The 11,162-nt window shown below is 44.4% G+C and overlaps 2 protein-coding genes across 3 annotated transcripts in view; both read left to right on the forward strand.

The window, feature by feature from the left end:
- Positions 1 to 9,755, forward strand: part of RAB40B (RAB40B, member RAS oncogene family) — a 133,311-nt gene extending 123,556 nt beyond the window's left edge. Inside the window, exon 7 of the transcript XR_010622138.1 lies at positions 9,746 to 9,755. The gene's annotated coding sequence lies outside the window, so the exon portion shown is untranslated. The remainder of the gene's footprint in view (positions 1 to 9,745) is intronic.
- Positions 1,304 to 7,581, forward strand: LOC136047836 (cytochrome b-245 chaperone 1). Of its 2 annotated transcripts, XM_065735138.1 has the most exons (7): positions 1,304 to 1,401; positions 3,191 to 3,317; positions 4,258 to 4,299; positions 5,274 to 5,347; positions 6,131 to 6,227; positions 6,345 to 6,489; positions 7,048 to 7,581. In XM_065735138.1, the coding sequence occupies exons 2-7, from the start codon at positions 3,233 to 3,235 to the stop codon at positions 7,178 to 7,180; spliced, it is 576 nt and encodes a 191-aa protein (XP_065591210.1). In that variant the 5' UTR covers positions 1,304 to 1,401; positions 3,191 to 3,232; the 3' UTR covers positions 7,181 to 7,581. The 2 variants fall into 2 exon arrangements, with proteins under 2 accessions (XP_065591210.1, XP_065591212.1); XM_065735140.1 differs by lacking the exon at positions 1,304 to 1,401 and having other exon boundaries at positions 2,731 to 3,317.
- Positions 9,756 to 11,162: the final 1,407 nt, after the last annotated feature.

Raw genomic sequence — 11,162 nt, forward strand, 5'->3', positions numbered from 1 at the left:
AATGGAATTTAAGACGTTAAGCTAAGTTACCAGTGCCTACATTTTACCCATTTTGTCCCAAAGCTGACATGAGCAGATACTCTTAATGGATTAAACAAGAACTTTTGCATGGGAATGATGTACAACTGAACTTTAAACACAAAGGAATTTTCAAATGTAGCCTCAGTCCACAGCAGGAAGGTTGCTCGGGATTTCAACTGACTTTGAAACTCTCCTTCCCAAATAGATTTTCTGAAGACATGCCTTCAGGTGACACATGATTAATAAAGTCACAACATTAATGTTAAACCTGTGAGTGTACCATTTTTTTACTTCTTAACAGTGAGGGTTACTGAGCACTGGAACAGGCTGCCCAGAGAGGTGGTGGATTCTCCTTCCCTAAAGATATTCAAGACCCACCTGGATACCAACCTGTGCAGCCTGCTGTAGGGAGCTGCTCTGCAGGGGCTTGGGATTCAATGATCTCTAGAGGTCCCTTCCAATCCCTACGATTTTGTGATTCAGTGAAGTGCCAGGTACGCACTGGCTGCAGTTAAGAGCTCCAGCACACTTTGTCCTCCATGGGTCATTGCAGGCAGCACTGCTGCCAAGCCCAGGGCAGCTGGGAGAGGCTCCCAGGGTGGAGAGATTGCAGGCCTGGGGTCCTCAACACAAGAAAGAGATGCTGGAGTGGGTGCAGGAGGGCCATGAAGGTGCTCAGAGCTCGAGCACCCCTCCAGTATGAAGAAAGGCTGAGGGATCTGCGGGCCTGGAGAAGAGCAGAATCCAGGGAGACCTCACTGCGGCCTTCCAGAATTTGAGGGGAGCTCACTAACAGGAGGGAGAGCAAATTCTTACATGGTTGGATAGCATTAAGACGAAGAGGAACGGCTTTGAACTAAAAGAAGGGAGATTTAGGTTAGGTGTTAGGAAGAAATTCTCCACTCAGCGGGCAGTGACACCCCAGCACTGCACAGAGCTGTGGGGCCCCATCCCTGGAGACACCGCAGGCTGCGGGTGGGCACAGCAGCGCGGGGCTGGGGGCTGTAAGGGCCCTTCTGACCCAACCACAGACTCCAGGATTCTGCCGCCCCGCCATCCCCTCTCCCAAAGCAGGACCAGCAAACCAGCACCAAGTGCACCCACTACAGCCGCCCTACAGCACGCAGCCCCCACTGCCAACACGAGCTTCCCCGCTCCTTCCTATACTATCCGCGTTACGCCAGGCAGCGCGAGGAAACGATGACTTCCGCCGCCATCTTGAGCGCGGGCGGCGCGCCGCCATCTTGGGCGAGGCTCTTCCCGTTTCAAAGCCCGAGCGATGCCGGGCGGGCGCGTTAGCTCTGCGCCGTGGCTGCCCTCGCTAAGGATGGCTTCTTAGGGCGGAGAGCGGCGGCAGCGGGCACCGCTCGGAGCGGGCAGGTGGGGCTGCGGGGCGGCTGGAGCGCGGGCCCCGCGGGGTTGGGCCGCCCCGCGTCAGGCGCACCCGGGCGGGGGGGGGAGCCAGGAGGGGATCGGCTGGGCTGGGCTGGGTTAGGTTAGGTTGGGTCGCGCTGCGTTTCCCTGCTGTGGGCTCTGTGCTTTTTGTACCCCCAGTCGCCCCTTTGTGCCGTTGTTTTGGTTGCCCGTCGTTGGTGTGCGTAGCGGGACTTGGCTGAAGGAGTGGTGGCGGCTTTCTCTCGATGGCAGTGAGTTTTACTTTCATCTGAGTGTGTCTTCGTGGAGCACCGCAGCTGTGTTCCCCTCTCAGGAAGCTGCTCGTGTGCTGGAGGGTTTTCGGGTGGGTGGGCATCACCTCACAGCCGTTGGATATGTGATGGAGCACGTCTGTACAGCCGTGGTTCGGTCTGTTCAGTTTTGGTTTCAGTCTCTGTGCAGTGTCTGTTCTGCTTATTTCAGTGGTGTTGGTTAAGGCAGCTTTATTCAACAGAAAACAAAATCCTCAGTAGCTCTGTATCTAAAATAGACAGCCTGTGCAGACTGGGGTGTGTTGGGAGCTATCCAAGAACAGCAGGAGCACTCAGGCCAAGAGCAGCACACACACACACACACACACCCCTATACACCTGTCAGCCTGCACGCTGCCCCTGTGCTATCTCAGCCCTGCTGGGTGCTAGTGTTCCTCAGCAGCCCAGATTGCAGCTTATCCTTAGTGCCAAGCTCCCACAAACTGCATCTGTGAGCACAAGACTTGGCCAGCAGGCACCCTGCTGATATAATGGTGCAGTGCCGACTGCTCGCTCTCATTTTGCTTCTCTTGGACTGTAGTCTGTAACAGCAACAGCAAACATTTCTACTTGTTTATTGCTAGAGAAGCAGCGATCCTTTCTTTGGGGGTGATTCTGAGCAGCTCAGCTGGGTTCCTGTGCCACTTCCATCTGCTACACATCTGTTCTTAGTTTTTGTGCTGGTTGTGTTGGGATAAGGATGAGTTTACCCTGGAGCTCTCAGTCATGTCAGAAATCAGACCATCTTATGTTGTAGATAATAAATAGATGCTGTAAATGCTACATGGGATTGCCGAGCTCTTAACTGTCTTTAAATGGGTACTTGCTTTCTTGATCTCTGTTGTCTAGGTTGAAGGCATTGTGTTGCTGGGGATAGTGGAGCATTGCTGGAAATTCCTGCTCCTCTTCTGGAGTAGGTTTGGAAACTGGGAATGCCATACGCAGCATTGTCTGACACTTTGATGTCAGGCTGAGGCTGTAACCCTGCTGTTCTGTCCTGGGGAATGAGGGACCTCTGTGGTGCTGTGTTGTCCTATTTCAGCTGCCAGCCCAGTTCATCATGGCTGCCTCTGCACGTAGCACAAAAATGCCATCAGAGGCCTTTGCGTTACACTTGCTGTTTTACTAGCATGAAGAATTGCAACTCATGCAGCACTAAGGTTGTTTCAGGTTCTTGTTTTTCACTTTTTCTTCCACAAGTGGTTTGTGGTAGAAAGGAATAGAGACTTCATTCCCAAACGCAAAGTTTCTTGGAGAGTAGTTCAGATTCCTGTTGTGCAAGTCTCTTCCTCATGACTGTTTTTGTTTGTCTGCACTTTTAAAAATGTGCATGTTCTTATTCCTGTGAGATAAAGGTCATGTTCCCACTCTAGGAGCTATTATAGTCCAGAAAAACACTTTGTAAGAAGTCGTAACGTGCTAGGAAGGGAGAGTGTTGGAGTCAGCAGCAATTCTACTTTCTATTCTTGTTCTGTTCCAGCAAGGTTTCATGAGTCAGACTGGGCTGTGGAGAGCTGCTCCTGAAGATGTACATGTTGATTGAAACCCGCACAGGCTCCCTTCTTCATCTGACAAGGTCACCTGGCATCAGGTCTTGGTCTGTCTTTGTTGGTAAGTACTGTAAGAAAGACTGAGTCTCCCTAGAATTCTGTTCTCACTTCTACCCACTACCTTTTATTTCTGATTTCAGACCCCATGCTCTTTAACTTCTCTTTTAGTAGTATTCTTCAGTTTATTTCAGAGCTTGCACAAAGAGAGGGGAGTTGTGATGAGTTCCTGAAGGAGCCTGTGGCATGAGATGCATATCTTCCAGGCATTTTGTTTGAGGAAGAGGAATCATGACTTGAACTCCTTTTGAATAGTCCCTAAATGAGCTTGATGTTTGCTCCTCACTGTGGTAGTTTCACAGTGAGACTGATAATTTTTCAGTCTGTCACCTGCAGACCCTCAGACTCATGTACTGAATTCTGAGGAAGTTTCAAAGGGGCTGGGAAATAACTTCTACTGTATGCCAGGCAGCATATAGGATGCACATTTGCATTGGAAAAAAAGTGTGGGTTCTCAGAAATGTGCTCTGTAGCAATGCTCAGCTGCAGAGTCATGCTGCCACAGCTTCCTCCTGAATGGAGGAAGGCAGTTGGTGGCTTCTGACACAATTGGTTGTGCAAATTTTCTTCTGGCTCCACAGCACTTTGAGGGGGAGATATAACCTTGATAACGTAAACATGATAAGATTAAGTGCTTAAAATTGTCTTGTGCTTGAGGGGAAGTGTGATGTTACAGTTAGACTGAGTTTCTCTGAAATTCTGTTCTCAGTTCTGTCACTACTTTTATTTCTGGCTTCTATCCTCTCTGCTTTTTGATTTCTTTATGTGAAGTGTGGGAGTTTTTTTGTTTTTTTTTTATTCAGGCTGAGTTCAAAGAAAAATAACTGTCTTCTGTAGGGTAATCAGTGTTGCAATCACAAGACTTTAATTTGTGAGTGTTCTGTGTTTTCGGGGGATGTTGGGAGGTTTGAGTTCCTCATTCTAATTCTCTCTTGTTATTCTAGGAATAGCCTCCATAGGTTTGGCTGCTGCGTATTACAGTGCAGGTAATGACCTATCATTTTTCAGGAATTGTTTTTCCTGTCATCTCCTTTGTGTGGCTCTGTGCAGCCTTACAATGGCAGTGTATGTACCTGTCACACTTTGTGACAGGAGTGTTAGAGTCCAATAATAATTCCTGCCTCTGCATGACTTATTATGCTTGTGTGCTGTATTTCTCATTATATTTCTTATTCTTAGTCTCCCTGCTCATTTGCAAGAGTATTTTAAGTAGTAATACTTAGAACTCTAGCATTCTGTGCTTTCAGTATGCTTTATGTGATCAGCTGCTCCTCACTGTTCTGCTGGGAGGGCGTACCAGGATTGTGTGTCCCCATAATGAAATGATTACTGTGCCTTTGATGCCAGTGCTCTGTTTCTCTGGAAACTGTTAGCTCACTCCTGTCAGTGATTACTCATGAAAAAAGCACCTTTTGAGAGCAGGCAGCTGCACCACGTGACAGGTATTCTTCCATCTGTGAATTTATTTTTCAAGCTGTTGGGATTCTCTTGCAGCATCCTGTTGAGCCTCAAGTTTTAAAACTTAGCAGCATATAAGAATTTACTGCTATTACAGTCCGTGTTTATTTAAAGAGCAGAGTGAATTGAAAGCTGCTTAAAACACTGTCAGACAGCTAAGGCAGTGCTACAAGGTGTTTTTTCTTTTTTCTTTTTTAAACAATTCCATCTGCAAAAGCTGGAGTAAGCAAATTGTTTAGATATGGTGATAGATGTAAACCTTTCCAGGACAGAAAATAAATGTTGGCTGTTAAAAGGTTAAAAGTGTTGGCTTCCTTTTGTGAATCTTCAGTGGATTACTTTGCATTGTCCCTTAACCCTGAGATAATCTACAGTAGAGTTAAATGCTGCATCAGAGAAACTGCTTTTTTTCCTTGTTGCTTTTAGAAGGAGCATGTAAAACTGTTTTGAATACCAGGGAAAGAAAGAAGCTCTAAGTTCGTGCATCTTTTGTGTTGTTCAGACAGCTTGGCATGGAAACTCTTCTACATGGCTGGATGCTTCTTCGTGGCAGCACAGAATCTGGAGCAGTGGGAGGTGAGATGTTCAGCTCAGGAAATGAGGTTATTGTGCTAGCTCCAAAATGCTTGTCAGGTGTTGATTTCAGCTGTCTGATGTACTTTACTACTGTGCAGTGGAACCAGGCAGTTTATGCTTTTGGTTTTGAGGAAACTCTGCACAATTCTTGCAGTAGGATGTGAAACTAAATGGAACATATATTTTAAAAGGGAGACGTGCCCTTTGTTGAGCTACTGCACTGATTTATTCACTTGCTCCTACTAATAAGTACCTGATCAGGATGGTTCTGCCTTCTAGGCTACTCAGGCTGTTTTCCACTAGGAAAAAAAGGTGTTTGTGAGGCTTGTTTCTGATCTTATGGATGTTTATGTTGGGAGATGGGCTGAGAACAGTATCCTCCCTATACAGGCTTGTCATTTCACTGAGCTGAATTATTAGATAAGTAACCCATGTGAGAGACTTTGGTGTTTGATTCTTTGGGGAATTTTAATCCTAGTGCAAGCCCAGTCTGTAAGAGAGAGTTACAGGAGCAGCAAGGTAGCACTCAGATTGGATCCCAAGCATAGCTTTTATTACATGAAGAGTATGGCAGGGGAGGCAAACAAACCAGCTTATCTTCTTTATAGAAGTGACATAGGAGGTATGGTAAAGTCTGTTCAAACATGTGCAAGATTACCCTTTTCATGGTCCAGTAATAGACAGATGACTCCAATTAAAATAGCTACATACAAGAGGATTGAAATAGCTGTATACAAAGAGAATATTAATTGTTTTTTTATTTTTATTTTTTCAATTTTACAGGAAGCTGTATTTGACAAGAACAGGGGAACAGTCTGCCTGAAAACATTCAATCTCTACAAAAAAATACTGACCTTCTCAAAAGGAGGCAGTGAACAAGGTGAGAAAGCAGTATCCATGAGGGCAACTGTGACTGGCAGGCAGAAAAAAGCAACAAGAGTTTGCTGGGTTTTTTGTTTGTTTGTTTTTCCTCAAGAGTTCTGTACTCTGCTTACAGTGGTTGCTCTACTGCATGAGATCAGAGATGTGAATGTGGAAGAGGAGACGGTGCGGTATTTTGGGAAGGGTTACCTGGTTGTGCTGCGATTTATCACTGGATTTTCACACCCACTGACTCAGAGTGCCGTGCTGGGCTGCAAAAGGTAAAGTGTGGACCCCCCTTTTTTTTGTTTTTAATTAGAGTGTGTAAGGTGGAAAACCAGTTGCGTGGCTCAGTAATTGCCAGCTGTTGAGCATATCATCTTAGCACCTTTCTTATATGCTTATGTGTCTGTTACTTGATGTAACCTTTTCAAGCCACTTGCAGCAGGGACTGTAAGAAGAGGATTGATATGCTCTGACAAGGAAAGAATTGCTTGGCTTGATGTGCCTGTATGTGTAGGATGCTGTCAGTCGTGCTCTGTCATATCGGCTGGCCCTTTAAAGAGTTGTTCTCAAGAATCATAAAATCACCAAGGTTGGGAAAGACCTCCAAAATCATCTAGTCCAACCATTCAGCTACCACCACCACTTCTCACTGAACCTTTAGTACAGCATCAAAACATTTCTTGAGCACCTCCAGGGATGATGACTCAGCCACCTCCCTGGGCAGCCCATTCCAGTGCCTGACCACTCTTCTGGAGAAGAAATTAGTGTGCCCGTTCTTGTTTCATCAGCACCACAATTGCATTAACTCCTGCACTGTTTTTTCTTTTCCACAGTGATGTGGATGCAGTTGCCAAGCTTGTCATCAGTTTTCTGAAATTGGACAGAGCAGAGAGCCAAGAAGAACTCTGTGAGAGCAGTGAAACAGAGGCTAGTGATGCTGATGAACCTCAGGATGAATATCAATAATCATGAGCTGAAGAAAGCAGAGACATTCAGAGATCTGGAAATCACAGACATTGTTCTTCGTAAAGAAATTCCTCAGTCTCCACTCGGGCATTTATCTAAGTGTGCATTTATAGTGGGAGAAATCTTAGGGCAACTTCTTTAGTGGTAAACTGCTCCAAGATCCGTGCTCCCAGTACTGCCGTTGTAGAATGAAAAACAAATTCTCTTAGTTCCTGGACGTGGACACCTGTGTCTTTTGAACTTTGTCAGCTGGTCAAAATTTTCTAGGAGCACTGGTTTATTTATTATTGCACTGGTTTAAAAATGTACTTTCCTGTTAATGAATTGGAGCAATAGAAGGCTTCCCCTTACTGCAAAGATCTGCAGATAAGTGTATGAAATACACTGTCTATATAGCTGAATGTACTGAATAGCTGAATTTCATAGAATAGAATGGTTTAAAACCATTCCCCCTTGTCCTAGCACTATCAACCTGTGTAAACAGGTTAAAGTTTAACTCAGATCACAACGCTTTGAGGTTTTTGAAATATTATAAATGAGTGAATATAATGCTAAATTGGTCCTATGCACTAAGGTGATGCATTGCAGTGGCACTTTAATATTCCATACTGCTGACTTGCCATTAGATACCAGTGGAAAGGATGAGTGATGGGCTGGCATTTCAAACTTCAGGTTGCTCAGCTTGTCTTACTTTTCTTGAAGTTGCTATGGGGCCATAATGAAGAACCAAAAAATGGTGTTGGTCATCAATACCTTTGGTGTGTTGTGTTTAACTTCTGGGCACAGACTACCCAAAGAATAGCCTTATTCTTGAGTTAAATGTTTACTATTTTAACTGGGCATTTAGGAAGGAAGAAAAGACACTCCTTCAGGTAGGGAAAAGAATGATGTCAGACACCATGGCACCCTGCATCTGTTCTGTGTTTTGCTGTAGTAACGAGGACATAAATAATAGCTTAGGTTTGTTTTTTAGCTAGGCTAAATGTTTGGCTTGGGCCCACGTGTTGCTCTGTGTACTGTCTTCTGTTCTAACCAGTGGTTTCACAAATGGTTATACTGCTATCCAAGGTACTTTATGAAGTGCTTTTAGTCAACACATTCTGCCTGGAACTAAAGCTTCATTGTGCCTTGACCAGCACGCTGGTGCTGCAAGTACAGAAGTTGTAAAGAGCTGAAAGTTCCACGTGCTAGAACTGCTTGTGTTCAAGCTTAGCAACTTGTGTTAGGAGTTGTGTGGAGTTAAGACCTGAATTAGAAAATATTGGTAGTTTCCTCTGGGAGATCTGAATAGACTACAGTGTAACAGAGTGATCTGCCTCCATGCCGTGTCTGCTGGCATCCCTTCCTTCAAGACTTGCCTTGCATTCCTGTTTAAAAACACTCTACCTCTAAAATGAAAGCTATGAAATGATTTCAGTTGCACGTTCCATTGGTAACTGAGACTGTGTGCATTTATCTGACCAAAGAACAGGTTGATTTCACCTCCAGCCACTTGTGTGTGTGAGACCAGTGTGCTCCTGCTGCTGCTTTGAAAGGATCATCCAAGTGGGACAGAGAGCTGCAGTTGGTGCAGTTTGGCTGTGGCACAGAACCACGGGTGTAGTATTAAATAAGAAAAACTTGTGTCAGGTACCATAGCAGACCTCTGCCCGCAGCTGTGCTCTTGAGGTACTCCAAGTTTTCTGGCTGATTACGTTGCTTTCAATCTCTACCTTCCATTGTTAGAACTGGGAAGCTGCTGTGTATGAATGTGGGGGGAAAAAACAGTTTGCAGGTAATTAACCAGATTTGACCTTTGTTCTGCAGAAAGATGTAAGCTACAAACCATCAAATCTTTCATGTTCTGCAATTTTCTTAACGTTTCAGGGATTTCCATTTCAATCTGACGTGTGCCCTCAGTAACACTCATTCTGGAGAGGAGAATGAGGCTGAATTTGGAAGAATGATTTTTCATCAGTCTGTAAAATGAGTTTTGAGTGTTCTGAAGACCTTTCAGTAGGAAATAATGTAAGAACTAAGTATTTCAGGGTATAATGTAAGTAAAAGAGCTCTACTACCTGCACATACCTTCTCTGTAGCACAAGTATTTAGAGGGACTGTGTGGTAAAGCTGTGCATTGCACTTAATATTCCAGACCTACAGATTTGACCATTACGTGGCTACAGTGGACAAAACTGCCTGCATTCAGTCTTAGTCATACTGAGTTTTTCTATTGCTGTGAGAGCTAATGTCACGGGGAGAATAGAAATAATGCTGTGTATTTTCAGTTAAAAATCAGTTTTTTATAGATTTATATTAATTGATTTCTAAACGGTGTCCTGCTTGAGTTGAGCTCATCTAGCTTGCTGTGCATTCTTGATGTTAGTGCCATGCACGTAGGTGTCGTGCAATATCATTATGAAGGGACTAAACCAGAGATGCTGTAGAAGGGGGAAGGGCCTGCAGTGAGGTATCAGATGGCATGCATTCTGTCACTAATATTTTGTGGGATAAGCTCCTTTTTAGATGCTTAAGTGTACCCCTCGTGCTGAGTGCAGGCAGACAGGAGAGAAACAGCTGCTGCAGTGCTCTGTGTAGTTAAGAATATTTTGAAGCTTGTCTTTCCTTTGGAACAGCCGCTGTAACCCTCCCTTGTGGCTGCCACTTGCAAAACAGAAACTGTGTCTGTTTCTGTTGTAGAAGTTAGAGCAGTTCCAAACGAGGGCCTGCCTTCTGCAGATGGAGCTGCTGTGAAGGGCGACTGAGGAAACTCCTCACCTGCTCAAATAACCGCGTACTTCTGGTGCCTCAGATCATTCCTTCGTTCTCAAGGAAAATCAGACTATTTGTGTCGTGCAGTGGAGATCTGATCCCTGTGTCACATTCACACAGGTAACAGAGGCCATGCTGGCTTACACCTGACATGAACAGTGCTGTAGAAGATGGCTGGGAAGCAAAAAAAAATATTTAGAAGTTGCTTTTTCTACTTGAAAATGGAAGTCAAATTTCAGCAAGGCCACGCGTGGCTCTTTTTTTAATAAAAAGTCCATTTATAAAAATCAACTTGGGTATGTTTTGTGTCACTAATCTGTTGTTCATTGTAATTGATGGCTGTCTAAAGTACCATTTGGCACCAACCTCCTGGAGATGGTGGGCTGGGCAGGCAGGGCAGAGCAATCACAGATCCCATCCTGTTCCTGATCGCTGTTTCTTAATGTGTTTTCACAGCAATTAATAAAATCAACTTTCCATGGTGCATAGAAGTTAATTTTCCCCCTTTTAAACCAAACTGATGTGCTGTGTGCAGAACAAAGGTGAGGTTCAACAAACACCTGGAATATCAAAGTATTTATAGAGCAAATAAATTAATTTAGATTAAGGATGTGACTTCTGTAATTAAAGAATAGAAAAAAGCAGTTGTGGATTTTTGATGAAAAAAGTCTAGGCCTCACTGCCATAGATGTCTCATTCAGTAAGTTAAAGTGTTTCATGCCACCCAGCTTGCGTGCTCTGCAGTGAGTTGTGCTCATCTTTGTAACAGTTGGTTCAAGAGCACATCAGTACCTGTGCTTCCAAGGGAAGACTTGCAAGAAAGCAGTGAAGCAAACAGGTAAAGAATCTTCAGAAGATTCATGATACAGAATTCTTAACTACGTTGAATTATTTTCCCTTGTGCTGATTATCTTTGTGTTCCAGTTCTAAAATACCTTCCTATGGATTTCTGAGGGTTCAAGGTGAGAACAGAATGTAGTGTACTTTTCCTTCATTCAGGTCACGCTTCACAAAGCTGCAGTCTGGCAGGTGTACTGAATTTGGAGGAGAAAAGTTTTGTGCTTTGTGAATACAGCTGAATTCTGACTGCTGATTTCTGTTGTGCAAGGAGAGCAAATCTTGCAGGGCAGGTGACGTAGGGCTCAGCAGCATTAAGAGGAAAATTAATACAGACTTACAGCCTACAACCTTGATAAATTGTTTTCTGCCCTCAGGTCACTTGTTTAATCAC

This window comes from Cyrtonyx montezumae, unplaced genomic scaffold (assembly GCF_038088225.1).
Source record: "Cyrtonyx montezumae isolate F1298 unplaced genomic scaffold, pur_monq_1.0 scaffold_19, whole genome shotgun sequence".
Classification (NCBI taxonomy): Eukaryota; Metazoa; Chordata; class Aves; order Galliformes; family Odontophoridae; genus Cyrtonyx; species Cyrtonyx montezumae.

What these genes read in the sequence shown, in the direction of transcription:
- LOC136047836 (XM_065735138.1), top strand. Translation starts at nt 3,233, where the DNA reads ATGTACATGTTGATTGAAACCCGCACAGGCTCCCTTCTTCATCTGACA. An exon ending in GTCTTGGTCTGTCTTTGTTG is followed by an intron (nt 3,318 to 4,257) that starts GTAAGTACTGTA and finishes TTGTTATTCTAG; the next exon opens with GAATAGCCTCCATAGGTTTG. An exon ending in TGCTGCGTATTACAGTGCAG is followed by an intron (nt 4,300 to 5,273) that starts GTAATGACCTAT and finishes TGTGTTGTTCAG; the next exon opens with ACAGCTTGGCATGGAAACTC.